The sequence below is a fragment of the Cicer arietinum genome, chromosome 4, assembly GCF_000331145.2.
Source record: "Cicer arietinum cultivar CDC Frontier isolate Library 1 chromosome 4, Cicar.CDCFrontier_v2.0, whole genome shotgun sequence".
Classification (NCBI taxonomy): domain Eukaryota; kingdom Viridiplantae; phylum Streptophyta; class Magnoliopsida; order Fabales; family Fabaceae; genus Cicer; species Cicer arietinum.
In genome coordinates, this window is record NC_021163.2 from 11,109,499 (window position 1) to 11,131,946 (window position 22,448).

The following is a 22,448-nucleotide window of genomic DNA, read 5'->3' on the forward strand; positions in this document are numbered from 1 at the left end:
TTTGGAAGGAAGACTAGAATCAAACATCACCAAATTGTCTCATTTGATCATGTAAGTAAATTTTAAACAAATGTCTAAATATTATACTAATAATATAGTATTTTTTGGTTGGTTTAAAGCGTCAACAAAAAAATAATATAGTCTAAGTAAATTTGTTGTTATTACTAAATAAAAAATTTACGTGAAACACTAAAACAAAATAGTAATAGTAAATAATAAATACATCTACATATAACTTAAAAAAATACAATACTCTAATAATAAATATAAGTAGAATTTTTAATTAATAATTTAATCTAAACAGATCAATTTTTTTAACCTACCCTAAAATTGATGTGTAAAGAGAAATGAAGATGGCATTGATGGTGGATACATAGATACATAGATGGTAGATGCATGCATAGAGTAATAATAAGATGAGATGGCAGGCGATGTATGAGAGGAGAGGAAAATATCATAGCCACGTATGCAGTCGATCTAAACTTCTCATATGAGAGCAGCTAAAGATCTTCTCTCTCCACTTGTAGTATCTATTTCTCTATAAACTTACCACCACCTCTATTTTCATATTTCTTTTCTCTCTCAAACTCCTTTTTTATTTTTAGAAACTAAATTCCCTCATCTTCACACTTACATCTTTTTAACCCTCTTAAATCACTCTATTTCATTCTTTCTCCACAAATTTACTCTACTCACAACCTATCCAAGGTACATCATTTTCTTCACGATTTTTCTGCTGATTTATCAACTGGTTTTCATGACCTTTCTTTTTTATTTTTCAATTTTTTTCTATTCTGAATCTGAGCTCTTGTTACATATTTGAGGTATTTTTATTTAATTAATAAAAAATTTCTTTGCTATTTTGTAGAAGCTTTTGAATATTAGGTGACCTCTTTGCCAACGAGGAAAATAAATATTTCTCCTACAAAGTCTCATTCATTTCTCGGTATTATAATTATTTCTGTTTTATTATGTTATTTATTTATTTAATTTATTTTTTGTAAAGTTTATTTTGCTCTGTTTGCCAGGACTCTGTTTCAGATTCATCCCTATTCTCATCATTTAAATTTAACATTTTTTATAGTGAAAATAAATTTAGAAATCAATCACAAAAAAAAAAAAAAAACATTTGTAAAGTTTGCAGATTCAACCTCAACATAGCAACCTAGTTGTTGTAGTAAAATAACTACAATTTTCTATGAGATGCATTTGGTGTTATTATTCTGTCAAAAAGAAGAAAAAAAATATTAGGTTTTTCTATTTATTTCTGAAATTTATTTTGGTGGATGATGAATTATTGGTGATGAATTGGATACTAAAGTAAAGAGGACTTGGTAACACAGGGAATGGTGAATTAAAACTTGACTGGTAGCATCTTTTGGATGGATTATGGATAAAATTTTGGTTTTCTTATATAATAATAATAATCAGAGGCAAAAGAAAAAGGGAATAGTTTGTTTGAGAGTTGAAAGTTAGATGGGTTCTTCTTCCATGGCTGCTTCAAGTGAAAGGTGGATTGACCGTCTTCAGTATTCTTCATTGTTCTGGCCTCCTCCACAAGATGGTCAGCAAAAAAAGGTACAGTTTTAATCTTAGTGTCTTTGATCAAATTTATTCCATATAGTTTTTTTTTTTTTCATTTTTCGTATGAAGCTCTCTGAAGACGTTGTTTTCAAAATTTGTTAATCTTTCTTTACAAGCACTTAATTTCCTTTTTTTTTCCTTAAAACTTCAAAAGGTAAATTAAATTACAGTGCAATAAAAGTCACTTGCACTTTTTTTTTACAGAAACACTTTTTATTTTTTATTTATCTTGGATTATAGTATTATTATTATTATTATTATTATGTTAACATTTGCCCACACAGGTTAAGGATTCATAAATAGATTTTTAATGAAGAAGTGTACAATTTAATGTTATTAATGCATTAAAGTCTATGATTTGTTTGCTGAAGGAAAATTCTATGATTTTTAAATTATTATTTTGTTGAGTTTAAAGACTAAAAAAAGTTTGACACATGCATCTAATCATACTTTCACAAACTATCACTTTGTTATATTATTTCACAAAATATCTTCACAATATGGTGAGATACAATTAGATGGACGACTGCAAGTGTAAAACTTTTTTGCAGTTAGTGTATCGTCTTTAAACTCTTTTTTGTTTAATGATTCAATGTTTGGTAAAAGCTTTTAGAGCTTGTGCACTTTTAGTTAATTGAAAATTTTACGTAAGTAGTATTCTTTAAGAGGAGTAGTAGATAATGAGATGAGGTTAAAGGCACATATACCTACATGGTCACACAAGCATATACAAAAAATACATAGTGATGTGATATTTCAGATTCTCTGCAGCAGAATAATCCACACATATGCTACAATCAGTAGATCTTGACCATTGGATGAAGATCAGACTATTCATATTCTCACTTAACCAAATTGGATTTAAAATACGCACACATGATATGAGTTGTCTGATCTTCACCGAACTGCACCTCATTCAACTTAACCTTAACCTTTTCAAAACGCCCCTCATTCAAATTCTCCATATGCAGTCAGAAACTTATGAGGACTCTTTTTTTATAAGTTAGGAGCCAAGTACTTATCTCAGTTGAGAAGCTTCCACAAGCAAGAGGCTAATCCTGATTGAGCCACAATCTTTTCTCAATGTAGTTTCATTAAAGTTTCCCACGTAATCATAATATTTCAGCTGTTTTCAGTTTTTATTTTATATATATATATATAATTACATAATTTATATCACATGTAAAGAGCTGATTCATTCTTTAGTCTGTAAAGCAGCAGCAGCGTTTTGGTCAATCGTAACGCTGAAAATAATTGTTTCTAATTCCATATGAAAGTATTTTATGGCTTCTGCTATATTAGAAGTTCAAATGTAATTCCATTTCATTGGTTTTTATGACATTATTTGTGCTTTTCCATAGGATCAAATTGCTGCATATGTTGAGTACTTGATTCAGTTTACATCCGAACAATTTGCCGATGATATTGCTGAGGTATGCATCTATATACTGATAAACCTTGTCAACCGCAAATAAAAGTTCTTATTTTGTGTGTGTTGTTTTTGACATAAGAAATCAAAGAGTTTTTATTGAATGCCACTCACTGTTCTGTATTACTTTGACAGATGATCCGCAACCGTTACCCGTCAAAGGAAATTCTTCTCTTTGATGATGTTTTGGGTATTTATGCTTTATCTCATGTTAGTTTAAATCATGATTGGGTTAACATTTTAAATTATTTCTACTTTATGTGTACTAACTTCTCTATGTATTTACTTGTACATCCAGCAACATTTGTCCTTCATCATCCAGAGCATGGGCATGCAGTTGTACTTCCAATTATTTCATGTATTATTGATGGTACACTAGTCTATGATAAGACTAGTCCTCCATTTGCTTCTCTGATATCTTTAGTCTGCCCAAAAAATGAGGTATAAATATATTCCTCACCCAATATTCTTATTTATGTTATATAATTCATTGGCATAGCAAATTAGCAATAAGTCCTTTATTAGATTATGAATCAATTATGTATAGTATTTATTCAACTTCAATATCTACAACAAAGAGGCTCTCTATCATTTCATATCTTCTTTCTCATGGTTTTGCAGAATGAATATTCGGAACAATGGGCTCTGGCATGTGGTGAAATTTTACGTATTTTAACTCATTACAATCGCCCGATTTACAAAATGGAAAGACAATCCAGTGAAACAGAAAGAAGCAGTAGTGGCAGCCATGCAACAACTAGTGAGCCTCTTGATGGGAAAGCTGTCAATAATGCTTTGGCACAACAAGAGAAAAAACCTATTAGGCCCTTGTCCCCTTGGATAACCGATATATTGTTAGCTGCGCCCGTAGGCATTAGAAGTGACTATTTCCGGTGGTAAGTATAGCTATCATCTGTTGTATAGATACATTGTTAGTTCTCTGAGTCATCACTGTATAATGTATTATGCTTTCAGGTTTCGTTCCTATTTTTACTGATGTCAATGAATATTGCCTTGCATTAACAGGTGCAGCGGGGTTATGGGCAAATATGCTGCGGGAGAACTCAAGCCTCCATCAACTGGTACACTATTTTTTTATTACATAATACAGAATACTGTTCTTTCATTGAATGATGTAAATCCACAATATCGTGTAAACAAATATATCAGAAAATTTGAGACATTTCTTCAAAAAGTGAAGAGTTTGGTTAAGTTGAACTGCTATACTCAAAAGGTTGACACGGACTATAGTTTATCTTGGAACATCTTTGTATATTTTCATTATTAATTACACACATATTCATGGCACTTGATTCTTCCGGTGTGTTACTTCATTTCCATTGAAAATCTTTTTAATAAATTATTGGTGAAGTTTATTCCTTTAAAACAAGATTTTCATTTGTTTCTTTCCTATTTATTCCTATGTTTCTGTTCTGACTTTGCTTGTTCTCTTAGCTTCTTCCCGCGGTTCTGGGAAGCATCCTCAACATGTGCCTTCGACTCCAAGATGGGCTGTTGCCAATGGGGCTGGTGTTATACTAAGTGTTTGTGATGATGAAGTTGCTCGCAATGAAACTGCTATTTTAACCGCAGCAGCTGTTCCTGCTCTTTTGCTTCCTCCGCCAACAACAGCTCTGGATGAGCATCTTGTTGCTGGATTACCAGCTCTAGAGCCATATGCACGTTTATTTCATAGGTTAGTTTGAAACTTATTACCTTTCTTGTTATTTAGTTGTTCACTGCGTTCACCTGCCTGAGAAAAATGTGTATACCCAACTTTTGTAGATATTATGCAATTGCTACTCCAAGTGCTACACAAAGACTTCTTCTTGGGCTTCTAGAAGCACCCCCGTCGTGGGCTCCAGATGCACTTGATGCTGCTGTGCAGCTCGTGGAGCTTCTTCGAGCTGCTGAAGAGTATGCTTCTGGCATAAGGGTAAGTATACTCTTGAAAGACAGACAATAACTTGATGCTGGCATTAATGGAAACCGGCATTTTTATGATTACGGATTTTCATTAATAGGTTTTGAATAGAAGGTATGAAGCTAAATTAGTCATTCATTCAAGAGATAATGCGGTGGTTGTCTCGGGTTGTGCTTTGGTTCATTTTTTATGGTCGAGTGAGTGTTTAGTCTAGTACTGGATTTTCTTTCACTTTTTACATTACTTAGTATTAGGAGAATCTGCTAGTGTTTCTGAATTTCAGGGATTGACACAAACAGACTATCAAATCTCTTCTTCTTTGAGGAGTTACAAGAAAATAAAAGCTGAAATAAGAACTGTAGAAATGACGGTAAACACACCCTTTACAAAAATAAGGGAACCATTGAATAATTTAATTACACAATCACTTCCCCTCAAATTTGTGAACGGATTTGGATCTATCATTTTTAACTTGCAAGTAAAATCTTGAAACTTCTTTGTAGGAAGTCCTTAATATATATATTATATATATAGGACTTGCTTTTGCTTATAACTAAGTCCAGATGTAGTATAATATGCATTCTATATATGTGCATCAAAGTGAGATTACAAGCTACAGAATGGCATACTAATATGCATTTTGATGAGTTTTTCTTTTCTTTTATATCTTGATGCAGCTTCCTAGAAATTGGATGCACTTGCATTTCTTGCGTGCAATAGGGACTGCAATGTCCATGAGAGCTGGCATAGCTGCTGATGCTGCAGCTGCTTTGCTTTTCCGCATACTTTCACAGCCAGCCTTACTTTTCCCCCCTCTTAGGCAAGTTGATGGAGTTGAAGTTCAGCATGAACCTTTGGGTGGTTATATATCTTCCTACAGCAAGCAGGTTGTTTTCATATTCATTTTCCATTTTATTTATATTTCATTCTTATTTTGTAAAGTGTTGAAGATCTAATATATTTGTTGTTGATCAGATAGAAGTTCCTGCTGCCGAAGCCTCTATTGACGCTACTGCCCAAGGCATTGCATCATTGCTGTGTGCTCATGGTCCAGAAGTTGAATGGAGAATTTGCACCATTTGGGAAGCTGCTTATGGCCTGATTCCTGCAAGTTCCTCAGCTGTTGATCTTCCAGAGATTATAGTTGCATCCCCACTACAACCTCCCACGTTGTCATGGAATTTGTACATACCTCTGCTTAAGGTCCTTGAATATCTTCCTCGTGGAAGCCCATCAGAGGCATGTCTCATGAAAATTTTTGCGGCTACAGTGGAAGCTATTCTTCAGAGGACATTTCCACCTGAATCCAGTAGAGAACACAACAGAAAAGCAAATTACCTTTTTGGCATTGGTTCAGCCTCTAAAAACCTTGCCGTGGCAGAACTTCGGACTATGGTTCATTCTCTATTTTTAGAATCATGTGCATCTGTAGAGCTTGCTTCACGCCTACTTTTTGTTGTCTTAACCGTCTGTGTGAGTCATGAAGCCCAATTTAGTGGAAGCAAGAAGCCTAGAGGTGAAGATAATTATTCAGTTGAGGAAATCATTGACGACTTACAAGCAATATCAGAAAGCCGGAAAGAAAGGAAAAACAGGAAAGTCAAGAAGCAAGGTCCTGTAGCAGCATTTGATTCTTATGTTATGGCTGCTGTTTGTGCTCTTGCCTGTGAGCTTCAGTTGTTCCCTTTGATGTCACGGGGAAATAATCATTCTGTTTCCAATAATGTGCAAGATATAGCCAAACCTGTTACACTAAATGGATCTTCCCAAGATTTGCAGAATGGTATAGATTCAGCAGTCCGCCATACTCACAGAATTTTATCAATTTTGGAGGCACTATTTTCATTAAAGCCGTCTTCTGTTGGTACCCCTTGGAGTTGCAGCTCGAATGAGATTGTGGCAGCAGCTATGGTTGCAGCGCATGTTTCTGAACTATTTAGACGGTCTAAAGCATGCATGCATGCTCTGTCTGTTCTGATTCGTTGCAAATGGGACAAAGAAATTCACTCGAGGGCGTCATCATTGTATAATCTCATAGATATTCATAGTAAAGTTGTTGCATCTATAGTCAATAAAGCAGAGCCATTAGAAGCAACATTAATTCACGCACCTATTTACAAGGATTCCCTTGTTTGTCACGATGGTAAAAGAAAGAATCGAAGTGAAAATGGTAGCTGCTCTGACCCTGGGCAGACATCTATTGTTCCTTTAGAGCCTTCGGAAGATTCAACACCATCAAAACATAGCCATAAATCTGGAAGAACTCCATGTTCAAATGAAGCAGCATCAGGGTATAACATGGGTAAAGGTGTCACTGGTTTCTCGTTGGATGCTTCTGATTTAGCCAACTTCCTTACAATGGACAGGCATATAGGGTTGAATTGCAACACACAGATTTTTCTGATACCTATGCTGGCAGAGAAACAGGAGTTATGTTTCTCTGTAGTTTCTTTACTATGGCACAAGTTGATTGCATCTCCTGAAACTCAACCATGCTCTGAAAGCACTTCTGCGCAGCAGGGATGGAGACAGGTACAAATACAAATATATTTATAAATATTATGTGTCTCTGTGATGTTGTGGATTCAAATACCATTTTTATGTTTTATTTCCTCCAAAAAGGTTCATCACTGACCATTTTGTGATTTAATGTTATGCAGGTTGTTGATGCATTATGCAATGTTGTATCAGCCTCGCCAGCAAAAGCAGCTACAGCTGTTGTTCTTCAGGTCAAAACTTTTTCTTGTTATGAATGACTGCATACATTATGTTGCCCACTTCTTGGACATGTATTTTGTTTAGCATGAAATATTACCATTTTTGTATCACAAAAATACCATTTGTTAAACAGACTGCCAAAATTTATGAATTGCCATTTGTAATACCTGGGAAAATTGGCTTTTAATGTCTACATAGTTCAAATAGGTGATGATGAATATCACATCTAACCCGAGTTTCACAGTTGTATATATTTTATATTACTATCATTTCAAACATTCACGTGTTTTGTCATTCTTCTGGTCTTGTTATTTGTCAGGCGGAGAAGGAGTTGCAACCCTGGATAGCCAAGGATGATGATCTAGGTCAGAAAATGTGGAGAGTCAATCAGCGGATCGTAAAACTGATAGTGGAGCTTATGAGGAACCATGATAGCTCGGAGTCACTGGTAATTTTGGCAAGTGCATCAGATTTACTGCTACGAGCCACAGATGGGATGCTTGTTGATGGAGAAGCTTGCACTTTACCACAATTGGAGGTAGAATGTTACAACAGTAGATTCTCTGACTTCTCTTTATCATTTACCAAGTTAAATTAGGTTCTGCTTCACATTCAACACTTCTCACTACACACATGCACATCAGTGTTTCTTTTTTATGATATACGGGCCTAATAGCAGTTATCGCCTTTCAATTCTAAGTTAAATTTTCAAATTTATTTTACTACATCATTTTTTCCTAACTCAAACAAATATGTCATTCCTTTTTATTTATTTTTAAATAAATGTTTGTCGTAGTTCTTTGGTTGCAACACATCCCTCACATCAAGTAAATGTCACTCCTTGATGGTCACGGTGTCTTAAAATGAAATTGAAAAGCCAAATGGTAAAAAATTTCCTGCTATATAGCAGATAAAGCATAATAGAATTGAATGAATTCTTGCAACCAAGTATTGGTAAATATTCAACTATTAATACTCCCTTTTGTAGTTTTTTTAATTAAAAAAACTGAAATTATTAATCCCAATAAGTTATGACTGGCAATGGCATTATTCAAGTCTCAAATATAAACCTTTAAGATAATAAACAGAGGTGTAATAATGCTATTGGGTTTATTTTTTATTCTTAGTTCTATACTTAAGCTTTACTATTACTCATTTCAATTTTTAATGATAATGACCAGCTATTGGAAGCAACAGCTAGAGCAGTTCAGCCAGTACTAGAATTCGGAGAATCGGGATTGGCTGTGGCAGATGGCCTTTCAAACCTTTTGAAGGTAAACAAATTTCCTTTATTGATACGTTCAATTTAGTCAAGATATGTACATAAATTAAATTTTTAACATCTGCTTTATCATTCAACATTGCACATGACAAGACATTTTGGTTTTGTTGGATCCATTTAACTAACCTCACATAGTTGGAAAATTCTTTGGTCACATTTAATTCTATATTACAAAACAATTTCGAAAACTTAATTAATGTTCTTGTTTTTTAGTTTTACAAAATCACTGACTGATATGCTTGTCTTTGCAGTGTCGTCTAGCAGCTACCATTAGGTGCCTATCTCATCCAAGTGCACATGTCCGCACTCTGAGCGTCTCGGTTCTTCGGGACATTTTGCATACCAGTTCAATCAGGTGTAATCCTAAACCACTGCGAATAAACGGCAACCACAACCCCTCTTATCAATACTTCAAGTTGGATGTTGTTGATTGGCAGACTGACATAGAAAAATGCTTGACATGTGAAGCCCACAGCAGAATTTCAAGTGGGTTGCCTATTAAGTTTCTTGACACTGCTGCCAAAGAATTAGGCTGTGCTATTTCCATATGAAGTGAAACAATGCAGAAACCATCTTAGTCTGTGACCATTTTTCACTAGACTTACAGAGACAGTTATTTATGTGATTTCGGTACTAATGGGTTTGCGTATATGCAAACATGATTCTATTAGTCCTCGGAAAAAAATCCGCAGTCATGTTTTTCCATTTTGTTTGTAGAAAGCTCATTTTGTAATATGTATATGTGCTCTACGTAGACTCTGAGCAAATGTTCAACATGAACTTGCTAATGACTGCTCTTAATTATTAGTATAACAGACATGTACAGTTTGAAAGACAAGATGTAACCAGGTCTTTTTTATTATCCTCGTATCATTTTGTGTAATATTTGTTTGAAATTCAATTCTAATTGTTGGACTAATGTATGCTCAGCAGCTTTGACTTTGTTTATTTTATAGTCCTGTGAAATACTTTTGTTATAAATTTTAATATTGATCATGTCCATTATAAACTAGTATTTGAAAAATGTTTTAAGATTCAATGACCACGTTATACACAGTTTCTAAATGTTTAATATTCAACGACCACATTATATTCTGTTTATTAGAAGTAGATGTAATCATTTTCATGATCGAGATATATATTTAAATGATTTTGGTTCAACAAAAATAAAGAAAAATAAATATGTATATTGATTAAATTGGCATCAATAAGGTTATTTTATCCATAAAGAAGGTGAATTTCATAAACTATTACTACTGAAAAGAGTGTCGATTAAAGTCTTTATATTTTAGATGATTTTTAAATATTGATTTACGGTGAATCACTTTTGAATGTGATTCTCCATACATATATTGTTTGGTCAATATTAATGAGTACCCTAAGAGAAGATATGACCACGAGTATCTCGAGTATTTGTCTGCTTCTGTCATATCAAGAAACAAAATGAAATTTGTGTTATATTTATATCCCTACGAATATTTATAAAATGAGTATTTAATTAAGAATTCGTATGTATTAATGGATATCTACAAATATCATCTTTTAAATAAAAAATTATTTATATACAAAATTTAATTATTTTTTGCAACTATGTAGAATTTTTCCTCCTCATTTTGTAAGTGCAATCAATTAATATATGGAGGAGTTTCAATTCGAACGTGTGATTATTCACTTCTCCACATTTAAGGCATGTGAGTTCAGCTAATAGATTATTAGACAAAAAAAATCTAACTTCTTTTTTATTTTTATTTTCTTTTATCTTTTCATAAAAATAATACTCCTACATTAACACAAAAACAAAGTGTATCACAAATTTTATTAACTTAGTGACATATACATATATTTGCAGGTTACATATATCATTATCTCAAACATTGTATCCATTAATTAACAATAGTAAAAATATCTATTTATTTTTTATGCAAATATCTACCAAACTACATGTCTGTTGGACTTTTGTGAATAATACAGTTTTTATATTTTATCCTTATCTATAGCCATGTGTTAAAGATGTACGAATCACTTTTGTTCAAAAACAAAAATTTATTATTGATGTTTTGATGATAGTAAAACAAAAGAATAATTAGTTGCAAACTTATATAATTAAATAATAATTTATATTGTTCACCGTCGAAAATAGTAAGATAAGAAGATGTGAGTTAGTAATAATTATTTGTGTGTTATTGGCTATAAAAAACATTATAACTACTATTAACTAACAATCAATTAATTATAAATTGCAAATAGTATAATCACTTATAACTTAAAAGAGAGTATGTTTGATTAAAGTATATATAATTCGAACCATGTATTGATTTTGCATAGTTAGAACTAACAACAGCGTCTAGTGAGTCATTATCTAATCAATTTGGTCAAACAAATTAAACATAAAAAGTGTTAGAAAATACATATGAGATTTGTGTCAATAATTGAAGTATAATAATTAAGAGAACTTGATGATAAAAAAAGAAAAAAAGAAAAAAAAAACACCCTTCAATATTTATAAAAATAATATTATTGAAACACAAAATTTGATACAATGTTAACATTTTAAAAAAAATAAAAAAAAATATGTCCCTTCAAATCCTTAAATACAACGATAATCAATTGCAACAATAAATTCTTAATGACACTCCGTCTAACAAATTTTAACTTAACTTCAAAATTGAATTATCGATTAAGAATACTTAAACTTTATATTATTTACAAAATATTTGAATGTGTATTTACCAAATCATTTTTCTCGAGAATTGAAAAAGTAACACTAAATATTAAATTTATATTCAACATCTAAAATTTAAAATACAAGTACCAAATATATCAAAACAATTTGAAAAATTATATATAAATGTTTTTAGAAGAAAATAAAAAACATTATTTATAATATTTTAAAAAGTAGAGTAAAAGAAAATTGAAAAATATTAAAACTAAATAAATAAAAATATAATTATCCGCTCTCGTTTACATAAACGACTGTGTTTGACAAAGTGGCGTTTTTACCCCATATTTTGGAAATCTAGGAATTGTAGTAATATTTTGTTTTAACATTTTTTAACTTATGCGGCAGTTATTATAAAAAAGATTATGTAAATTATATAGAAAAATTCAGTTTTAAATAAATTTGATCAACTTTTCTTTTACTCTATATTTAGTCATTTTTAAAATTAAATTGATAATACGATTTTATTAAATAAAAATATTTCTTTTTTTACAAAATAAAATACATCTTTTATGAAAAAAGTGTCATGTAAATGCACCTTAAATTAGTTTTACACTAATAGTAAATATGATATATTAATTTTTTAAAAAAGATTATTAAACTATTTTTATATCTTTAATTTATCATATTTTCATTATATCTACTTTTTTAATTTGAGTTTATTATATCTAACTATTACTTACTAAAATAAATAAATTTTATTGAGAGAAACTAAAGTAAACATTTCATATTCAATTTAGTACATTGATATTAAACAAAAAACACTTCCACTAGAATTTGTAAATTACGAATATTGCATAACCCTTTATTTTCTTGTCATGCAAAATCGTCAATCTCCCCATTCACGACACTATGGATCAAGACTTACTAATAGTTATATATCATTTCAATATTTAATTTATCAAAAATATTTAAATTATCGAATTGTCAAAATGTCAGTTAATTTAATTTATAAAACTTATTTATAATTATAATGATCATAAAATATTTTAATAATACAATAATAAATTATATTTTTTATAAAATTATATTTTACAAAATAAATACTATTTTGATTATTTGAAGTTTAATTTTGATTTTGTGTTAATTTATATTTTCATAGATTAAAACAGTAATCTATCTGTTTACTAAAGTCAATATTTCTTATATTGATACTGTTAGATATTACTAATCGTCTGATCAAGATCTATCGGTTCAAATTTAAGTTTAATATTTAAAAAAAATAAAAACTAAAGTGTGCTTTTATATGGACCGTTTGATCTAGATAGCGGCCAGCAATGTCCCGTAATGCATGGGAGGCGAGTGCAGTTAATCCGATTTCCACTATATATAATGCTATTCTCCCTGAAACCCTAATTCTTTCTTCACGCAGTTGGCCACAGCAACAACCAATTCTCCGGCGGCAATCATCCCTGTCCAAGCGGCTAGGCTAAGATGGTACGTTTCCCATCTCGATTTCATCTATCTACGCACGATGTTTCTGTTTATTCACTAATTCCATTGAAGAATGGTTTCGCCATCGAGGAGAAGCATGATTGCTTTTTTTTTCAGTGCTTCGATATTTGATGCGACGTCGTTTCCTTCGTGAGATTCTTTGATCTCGTTTGCTAATGCTAGACTGCACGATTTATTGCTGGTTGTGTTTTTTGTTTGTATGTTTGTTTTAAGATTCGAATTGTTATAACTATAGCTCTGCCACACTATCTAGTGTAGATGGAAGGTTCAAACTTCACATATACTTTATCAATACATCCTGTATTTTATTCCCTGCAAAATACTGATATCACTGTGGTAGCTTCTATATGGATCATACTACCAATGTAACATAATTTGTGAATTATATAACATCGTAAAGAAATTAATCTAACAAAAGTGAATATTCATCTTTTTTCAGCAGAATCCTTTTTCTTGTATCTTGCAAATATGTAAGTTCCATATTCAAGTCTAGGTGATATAATAAAATAACTATATTCTTATGTATAGTCCTGAAGTTAAATCAACTAAATCAGCATTAATAAGTTTATTGAAATGTAAATGTCTTTTATTTTAAAAAGGAGGTAAGACTTGATATACAAATAATCATTTAATCGGGGTGTATTTTTTTAAATTACCTTTCTATCTGTTATCAATGCATGCAGCAAAGACCTCTTTTCTTTCAGTTCCTTTTTCACTCTAATGTGATGTTCTGCATAAATGATTTCCCTTTCTTTTACAGGTTGTTGCACCCTAAATTAGAATATTGTCCTCTTGTTGTGGGGTTCAATTTTGTTTGTTTGTTTTTTCTCAATTTGCTCTGCTTTTGTGATGTGTAACAGTCTTTGGTGGCAAACGAAGAATTTCAGCACATTTTGCGTGTGCTGAACACTAACGTTGATGGCAAACAAAAGATAATGTTCGCACTCACCTCCATTAAGGGTATTGGAAGGCGATTTGCCAACATTTGCTGTAAGAAGGCTGATGTTGACATGAACAAGAGGTTTGTAGTTCGGTTTATTGATTTCCCTTTCAAAAATCATGTTTTTTGTTATTGTTGAATGAATTCGATTTGTTGTTGTTGATATGAGTGGCTTTGTTGTTGTTACTTTTAGGGCCGGTGAATTGAGTGCTGCAGAGTTGGATAATTTGATGACAGTGGTTGCAAACCCACGTCAATTCAAGATCCCAGATTGGTTTTTGAATAGGAAGAAGGATTATAAGGATGGAAAGTTCTCTCAAGTTGTTTCCAATTCACTTGACATGAAGTTGAGGGATGATTTGGAGAGACTCAAGAAAATTAGGTATATTTTCAAATCATACCTCTCATTCAGATGCTTTCTTCACTATTTTTTTCTTTTGGATTTTCATGCTGCTAGTTATTATGTTGTTTTTTACCTGTTATGAATAGACAATATGATGTGATTGTTTGCCTGTGCTGGAAGGATTATTTTCACTAAACTTCTCTAAATTTTTATTTAATCATGATGCTTTGTTTAATTAATATTTTAACAGAACTTTGTAGAAATATTCAGGTCGAAATAGTAGCACAATGATACATGCTCCATCGTGCAATTTGTCCACATGCACCTGTGAACTTGTATGATCAAATAGTGACTATAAGCGTTAAATATATGAAATTTAATCTGGTTCGATGTTTGCTGGTTCCTGTTCAATGACTTGTATGTAGTTTTCTCTTTGCTAGATAGTCTAAAAGTGTCAATGTTAGTGTTGAGTTTATAGTTATTGCATAGCATTTTGTAGTGATATAAATGTTGATGTAAGGATGTGTCATGAGATGATATAACAAACTATATTTTTGCACTATGACTTGTTGAATTTTGTAGTTGGGAATATACTTGAAGGATATTTGCTGGTTTAAAATTTTGGATGTTCTGATAATACTTAAATACTAATGATATTTCTACTATGCAGAAACCACCGTGGTTTGAGGCACTACTGGGGCCTTCGTGTTCGTGGTCAGCATACCAAGACTACTGGCCGCAGGGGAAAGACTGTTGGTGTCTCAAAGAAGCGTTAAGCTGTTATGTTTTGGCTTTAAGATTAGATGATTTTGTGGAGGCTTTATTTAAGCACAATAGACATGTTTCTTACATCAACTTTGTATGGTTGTTAAATGTTGTGACAATTTCAATTTTGTTTGGATTGTGTTAAAAGTTTTTGATTAGTTGAATGGATATTGGTATTTTTAGATGTCTCCTTGAACATACAAATAGGTATTTACGTTGGTTCTTAACATGGAAATGCTATTTCTCAGATAATAATAATATGTTATAGTAGTAGTAATTGTAAAAAAAGTAACCAAAAAAATTAGAATTAAAAATTAGAACTTTTTTTGAAGAATCGAAATGTAAAACTTAGTGAGTTCTTGATTTGGGTATACATAGTAGTTTCATGTCTTGTTATTCCTAATCCTAAGTTGCTTGTTCACAAACGGTGTTGATAAAAGTTGCAGTTTTATGCATTGACACCATAGTAGTTTCTTGTCTTGTTATTACTAATCCTAACAAATCTATTCCTATCAGTATCACTTCCTACCACGCAACCCTTCGCTATCAAACATGGTAACTTCATTCCACCATTGAGACAGAAAAGTCTGAAAAATTCGTTTCCTTTGTTTAATCGTCAACTGTGGATCCGCTGTAGCGCCCATAAACTTTGTTCAGTAGTATTCATATTTACAAATAATTTTGTTACACGAGTCATTAAATGGTGAAAGATACAGTCAAAACTAATTAACACCTAAGATTGTCTAGTAAATTTTTTAAGAAGCGATTATTTAAAATTTTAAATTTATAAGTTAAATTTTAACTGACACAATCATGAATCAGTCTTTACTTCTGTATCAAATTCCAAATTACTAAGATCTCTTTTTCTTGAGAGTTGCAGAGTTGAAACCAATTTTTTTTTGTAAGGGTCATTATTAAGCTCAACATTAAAAGCACATAACACACTTCAGAGTTAAGAGTCTATAATAAAATCATTCTGATCTAGGAAACAATGAAAATTTTGCAGGGAACATACCTATAACGAAATATCAATATCAACTAGTATCCAAAATAAGAAATCAAATTTAAAGAATCACAGATGAGTAGGTTAAAATAATTAGAACCAATAAGGTTTAATTCAAAAATAATTAAATTCTTTCCTAGAATCAACTATCTTATGCTCAACTTTTGCAAATAAAAACCCATCATAATGAGTGAATTGCAGTAAAACTATCATCGGCTTTCTGTTTTGCTCGTCGGGAGAGAGTGACTCCAACGTTCCTTTCCACCAGGCTTTGATGAGGCATTGCCATACCACATCATTCCAACCACAGCTATTATCATCCCTACAACTACATGAAGATTGAGACCTTCCCTCCCAAAGAAAAAGAATCCCATTATTAAAACAAGTATTGTTTTCATGTGGCCAAGTACTTGAAAAGATACAGCAGTAAATCTTCCAATGCAGATAAATTGGCTGAGGTTGGTTCCAACTGCGATAGTGCATGACAGGATTATGAAAGTCTGCAAAAGCCAACACAAAAGAAGTTTAGTGAAAGTCAATGTACTAACATAAGTCAGTGATGAAATGTTATTCCATTTTCACTCTATTCTCAATTTTGTTCTATAACTTCGTTTCATTGGTCATTGAATCATCAAATGTGTAATCGCAGACAAAAATGCATATCTTATTCGCAGTTATCTCGAAACATTGGAGAATGAAATCATACATCAAACCATCCCGTATAATATCTGCATCCATGTGAATCTACAATGGAGTGAATTCACTTTTACAGAAATGATTACATTCATTCTGTTATCAATAACTTACCAAAGAGCCTGCATCATAAGCATATTGGTCAACTCTGTTGTTCGTCAACCAATAGTCTAGGAAGGGCCCCAATAACAGTAGCGATCCGGCCTGTGCGGGTGCTGTATGTCCCAAAAGGTTGAAAGAACTTAGTGAATACTTCCGTTGAAGATAATGAACATACTGCACGTAAAAGATTTGAAAACCTATTAGTATTGAATGGAACAAAATGGATCAGAACAAACTTATAATGAGATACCTTAAACCAAATACAAGGAGTGTTGATAGCATGAAAGGTGAACACTATGTCAAGACAGAAACAATAATGCATATGTTTGTTGATTCAATTCCATACCCCTCTTGGTAATAATTCCCTATATGTAGGTGTTTTGCATGAATCTATTTATGACTTAAATATGATGTTTAAGTCTGGTTGTGATCCCTGTTATTCCACCTGCATCAGTACACGTTTCAGATTTCTACTCACAGAGTGTGAGAGGGTGCGTTAAGAAACTCATATTGACTAGAGATATGACCTAGGTAGTGCTTATAAATAAGGTTTGGACAACATTCATCTTACTAGCTACTTTGTGTGATTGAGTTAGTCCCTACGCCCAAGTTCTTAGACAGTATCAAAGTCTATCATATATTAGTTACTGGGTCAAGGCCTCTATTATTCCACATTTGTCCACCCTCCAAATGTCCAATCCTAGGTGCAGAATTTCCAATCCTCACACTACAAGCAGTGTTGTAAAATATTGGCCATGGCGGATTTTTTGACAACCATCATAGCCAATTTGTGAAGGTTGGCGGTGCCATGGCATTTAATGGCGGATTTTTTACTTTCCACCATGGTCTACCATCTGCAATCGATAACACTGCTTAAAAGATGATTTTGTGGTATTAAGTTATGCCCCAAACCCAAATTCTAATAAACAAATACAATATTTTACATTACATGTAGTCGAATTTAAGACTTACATATTGCTGCAGAGATGTACTCCACACTGCTATAAAAGCGGCAACGAAACCTTTCGTGTTTACACTCACGTCAGTAACAGTGCAAACACCAACGCCCAAAAGAACAACACCTATGCTCAATTTTGTGTCTCTTGAATATCGAATCTTGTCCAAAGCAACTTCCAACAAGCAGGATACAGGGATCATACTCAATTTGGCAATCTGCAATTAGTCAATAAAAAAACAAATTTAACTTCTGAAGGCATTAATGGACCAATAGCGAAAATTCAGCCCTACTCACTTGATAGAATCCAACTGAGTTCCACATTAGACTGACATTCATTCCAACTATAGAGAAGTTAGCAAAGATAACAAATTTTAGAAGTTCGGACAAGGGAAGATGAGAAGGCTGGACATATCCCAGCATCCGAAGTATGACCGTCATCAAAGTTGTAGTAACAAAATGAAGACCCGTTAACGTTGTAGCTGCAGGCAATAAAGGCATATCATACTTAATAAAAGATACAAAATTAATATTAAAGTTTGATGATATATTAACTGAGACAAGACAAAGTAGATCAGTAACAGAAATATGATTAAGAAATTTACCAAAACTGAAGCCATAACCAGCCATCAAAGCTTTGTTTACAATGATAATTCCAACAGAAGTGACAACATTGAACATCCATGCGGCAGCATCTACGGCTGCCTTCTTCTCAGCTTTGCTAGAAGGAGCCATGTTCTTTTTAATCCTTCACAACTTAACACTGATCTCTTTCAACTAACTCCATAACATTCCATCCACGTTCAAATAATGCAGGTTTCAACACATTTAAACAAACAAAGAGGCCTGGAAAAATGGAAGGTCGTGAAATTTCATTTTTGAAATAAAAAGAACATGTGTCTGTGAATTTAAGAGACAGATTAATAGTTACAAAAATAGTCGAAAGGCAATAAAATGAGAATCACCAAGCTGATAAAAGAGAAAAAGAAAAAGACAAGTAACAAGCTAGAATCACCAAGTCCTTGAGTCCAGAGTATGAAATCAAATTTACAGAATACAAAGGCGATATGCATCAGATAGAATCAATGAATCAGAAGACTTTCAATATCCTTAATTCATGGTTCAAAATAATCCACATATTCCTCATTCAGTATTTTATGCTAAAATCACACTCCTATTCTCTCATCTAGCTTTTGTTATTCTCAAGTTATTGCATCCTTATTTTGCCAAAGGGACTATTTTAAAAGATTCCCGTAGTGTACAAATTGACTAAAATTAAACAACAATATCTACAGATTGACCAACTTAACAATAGACTCACATTCATCAAAGCTACACTATAATTTCTTTAAAAGTAGATTCACATTCATATATAACATGGTCTCTCATCATGATAATTCTGATTTATTTTATCATTCACAAGTTATAAGGAAACATTTTGGTCAAATAGGAACAGATCAACTTAAAATAAAAAAAAGACTTGACATATAATATGAAAAGCATCATGAACAAAACTCATTTCTGTTCTGTTGGCAACTTGAGTTACAAGAGACCCAATTCAAGAGTATTGAAAATGAATAATTACTGTGAACGAAATAGATCTTGACTCAAAAGTAAACATAGAAGCTCAATTATATTCAGATCATACACTCAGTTTTGTATTTTCTGAATGGATACAAAAGGGTCCAAAACAAATGAATCATTGAAGAGAGCACTACAACCAATTCCAATAATAATTTGGATTTGGTAGTTGATACTTGTCAAAAAGAGAAAATTCACAACAATGTCACATCACATCATCCAAAACCAATTCAATTCAATTCAAAATAAATATCAACATGAGATTTCACAATGCAGAACATTTCTTCACTCTACGAACACAAATTTAACAAAATCATTCCAATTTTTTCAAATCCATCACAAACAGATCCAAAAAAGGGCCTCAGATCCAGAAAGGTGGCATTAAAAAATTATGTATAAATAAGAAAAAGTGAGATCAAATCAAACACGAGTAAGCTGGTATAAGTATTAGTCAAGATTCAATTTCTTTTTCCTCTCCTTTAAATCAAATTGGAAAAAGATATGATTCAATCAATAAATTCAACAAAAAGAAAGGAAAATTGAGAATGTGTGTTGATGGATTAAGAATGTGAAGTACAAAAAAAAATGGAAGATAGAAGAAGGAAGGAAATGAAGCTAACCGTGAATGGGGGGGTGTGAATAGAAGTTGGAGGTGTGATGGGAAAATGGAAGAATGGAAATTGATTTGAGGTTGGAGTTTGAAGGTTGAAGTAGGAGTGGCACGCGCTACGCACCCAAAACAACACAAGCACAATGTTATGTTTATGTTTATGGTTTCTTTGATATTATTATGAATGAATGTTATGATATTATTACGATACTTTGCTAGAATTGGTAAACATGTTTTCGGATTCTTTCACGAATCAGTGATAACTGTCAGGCCCATCTTGCACGTTCTCTATGGGCTTTTCTTTTATTTTGGGATCAGAGAATACAACTGTCGTTGTTATATTTCCTTTACTTTTATCCCCGCCTAAATTAAATAATTGAGTAAAAAAAATCCCACCAAAATAATCTAAAGGCAGTAGTATACTATAACTTTACACTCTCATTTAACTGCGTTACAGTGTGATGTGTTGAATAATAATGTAAAATTACTTTATCTAATACACTATTTTTGTTCGCATAATCTATTCTATATAATAGTAACAAATAAAGGGATGAAAGTTTTTGGTGTGGCTATTTTTTATTTCACTAATGACTTGGCTTTGTTCATTGTGTATAAATAAGATAGTTTTACATATTGTATAAGTTTGTTTTTTTATCATTTAATCAATAAGTTTCATCATGTCTTATTTGATCTAAAAGAAATGTTAATAAGTACTTGGAGTACTTGTTAAGATATTAAATGTGTAAACACTAGAATTTTTTTGAAATTCTAAACTTTGATTTTTTTTTTTACACAAAACATTTATTTTAATTCTTTTTTTAGTTCCATAAAAAATGTCTTGTGATACTTGTTAGCATCATCCTTATCTAATGGTGGAACATATTAATTAAATGATGGAAACAAACTTGTGTATGTTATAAAACTTACCTTACTTATACACCATAAAGACGGTTTTATAAGACAACTCAGTTTCTTCTACCTTATTTATCTCCAAAGTTTAACTTTTATTTAATTTAAAAAAATGCATAAGTTAAAAAATAAAAAGCTTCTAACTATATTCATAAGTCAATAAAACAAAGTTAAAAATATGTTATAATAATAATAAATAAATAAACGGATTAGATAACATGAGAGTGTCCATCCGAATGATAGTATTCAATAATAGAGAAATAAATTTTACATCGAAATTAATAAAAAAATTTAATGAGTTAAAAATATAACTTTTAATTGACTATTTTTATATTCAGTTTCTTTACAAAATTTCTATTTTTTTTACAAACAATATATAATTTGAGGAGTACTAAACCCAATCTATAATACACATTTTTTAAAACATTGATTTCTAAGCGGTTAAAGTTAGTTAATCTTCAAATGTTTGTATAAAATTTTAAAAAACAAAGTTGAATTAATAAAGTGCACAAGAAGTGTAAGGTAAAAATTGATTTTGGGTGGATTGAGGAAAAGTGAAGACACGTAGGAACGTTAACACTGCGCTCTCATGGATGAATGGAACAGAAAGGAAGTAAAAGAAACAGTTTTGTTTGTTTGTTTATCTCTCTTTCTTACAATGTAATCGAAAATACTTATTTTGGTATTTTTCAGTCTATTCATCATTGCTTTCTTTGTAGTTTTATCTACATATGGAATAAAGTCTCCCATTAGGCTGCAATTTATATTGTAAATGCTTGGTCAAAGCTTGGTATCTGATAGGAACCTGTTGGAAATGATGAAATATAATTGGCATTGATGATGGCTTTAATGTGTGAATTGAAAAATGAGAAGTCCCACATTGGAGAGAACACACTCATTTATGACCTTTATAAGGAGTTAGTTTCACAATTGGGTTGGGCCCCAAGGGGCACCGCAATTTTGTGAAGGAGGGAGAACGCAAGCAAACGGACCACCACACGCGCGCCGCCCGCCCGTCCGTCCGTCAAAACCCTAATTTGACTTAGCTTCCGATGTTTGCCACGTCAAAACCCTAAAGCTGAGTCTTTCCCACGTTTCTGAGGCACATTCCTGGTGGCCAGTTAATGGACTTCGTGCTCTTGGATCCCCCCTTTCTTCTCAGATCCAGTTGCTGAACTCATCGATAAATAGAGAGCTCACCTCACTTGGAAAAGCACTCCGTATCTGAGGCTTTTCTCACTTCTCCCCCTTATATTCTTCTTCTTCTTTTCTTGAGTAGCCTCCGTGCTATATTTGAGTGTCAGTCTATCGACTGGCATACAGAGCGTGTAATTCTAGAACGGTTTTCTACAGTGCAGTAGAACTCCGATACAGTGAATCTGGGCAGTCTGCCTTGCACAATTTTGGGCAGTGCCTCGAAACGTCTTAAAGAGAGC

The 22,448-nt window shown here is 32.2% G+C and overlaps 3 protein-coding genes across 5 annotated transcripts; 2 read left to right on the top strand and 1 right to left on the bottom strand.

Moving 5' to 3' along the window:
* Positions 1-524: 524 nt before the first annotated feature.
* GI (protein GIGANTEA) lies at positions 525-9,885 on the top strand. 3 transcript variants are annotated; one of them, XM_004496378.4, is made up of 16 exons: positions 525-708; positions 869-946; positions 1,344-1,578; positions 2,946-3,017; positions 3,149-3,203; positions 3,312-3,454; positions 3,635-3,909; positions 4,040-4,095; positions 4,469-4,709; positions 4,799-4,949; positions 5,615-5,824; positions 5,913-7,469; positions 7,598-7,666; positions 7,975-8,193; positions 8,837-8,929; positions 9,189-9,885. In XM_004496378.4, the coding sequence occupies exons 3-16, from the start codon at positions 1,477-1,479 to the stop codon at positions 9,486-9,488; spliced, it is 3,543 nt and encodes a 1,180-aa protein (XP_004496435.1). In that variant the 5' UTR covers positions 525-708; positions 869-946; positions 1,344-1,476; the 3' UTR covers positions 9,489-9,885. The 3 variants fall into 3 exon arrangements, with proteins under 3 accessions (XP_004496435.1, XP_012570136.1, XP_027189172.1); XM_012714682.3 differs by having other exon boundaries at positions 1,432-1,578; XM_027333371.2 differs by lacking the exons at positions 525-708; positions 869-946; positions 1,344-1,578; positions 2,946-3,017 and having other exon boundaries at positions 3,157-3,223.
* Positions 9,886-12,953: 3,068 nt separating this feature from the next.
* Positions 12,954-15,343, top strand: LOC101512073 (small ribosomal subunit protein uS13z/uS13y/uS13x-like). The gene is made up of 4 exons (XM_004496380.3): positions 12,954-13,093; positions 13,972-14,132; positions 14,245-14,433; positions 15,065-15,343. Exons 1-4 carry the CDS (start codon positions 13,091-13,093, stop codon positions 15,168-15,170), a joined length of 459 nt encoding a protein of 152 aa, XP_004496437.1. The 5' UTR covers positions 12,954-13,090; the 3' UTR covers positions 15,171-15,343.
* Positions 15,344-16,177: 834 nt separating this feature from the next.
* Positions 16,178-20,288, bottom strand: LOC101512401 (UDP-rhamnose/UDP-galactose transporter 6). The gene is made up of 6 exons (XM_004496381.4): positions 20,114-20,288; positions 18,518-18,758; positions 18,210-18,394; positions 17,930-18,130; positions 16,970-17,131; positions 16,178-16,662 (listed from the first exon to the last, which is right to left on the bottom strand). Exons 2-6 carry the CDS (start codon positions 18,645-18,647, stop codon positions 16,372-16,374), a joined length of 969 nt encoding a protein of 322 aa, XP_004496438.1. The 5' UTR covers positions 18,648-18,758; positions 20,114-20,288; the 3' UTR covers positions 16,178-16,371.
* Positions 20,289-22,448: the final 2,160 nt, after the last annotated feature.

Bases quoted from the DNA above. Each gene is read 5' to 3' on its own strand.
- LOC101512401 (XM_004496381.4), bottom strand. From the start codon at position 18,647: ATGGCTCCTTCTAGCAAAGCTGAGAAGAAGGCAGCCGTAGATGCTGCC. The intron at 18,131-18,209 runs GTGAGTAGGGCT...GACTAATTGCAG, and splicing joins ACTCAGTTGGATTCTATCAA to ATTGCCAAATTGAGTATGAT. The intron at 16,663-16,969 runs GTAAGTTATTGA...TGGCTTTTGCAG, and splicing joins CTTATGATGCAGGCTCTTTG to ACTTTCATAATCCTGTCATG.
- GI (XM_004496378.4), top strand. From the start codon at position 1,477: ATGGGTTCTTCTTCCATGGCTGCTTCAAGTGAAAGGTGGATTGACCGT. The intron at 7,667-7,974 runs GTCAAAACTTTT...GTTATTTGTCAG, and splicing joins CTACAGCTGTTGTTCTTCAG to GCGGAGAAGGAGTTGCAACC. The intron at 8,930-9,188 runs GTAAACAAATTT...TTGTCTTTGCAG, and splicing joins GCCTTTCAAACCTTTTGAAG to TGTCGTCTAGCAGCTACCAT.
- LOC101512073 (XM_004496380.3), top strand. The intron at 14,133-14,244 runs GTTTGTAGTTCG...TGTTACTTTTAG, and splicing joins GATGTTGACATGAACAAGAG to GGCCGGTGAATTGAGTGCTG. The intron at 14,434-15,064 runs GTATATTTTCAA...TCTACTATGCAG, and splicing joins GAGAGACTCAAGAAAATTAG to AAACCACCGTGGTTTGAGGC.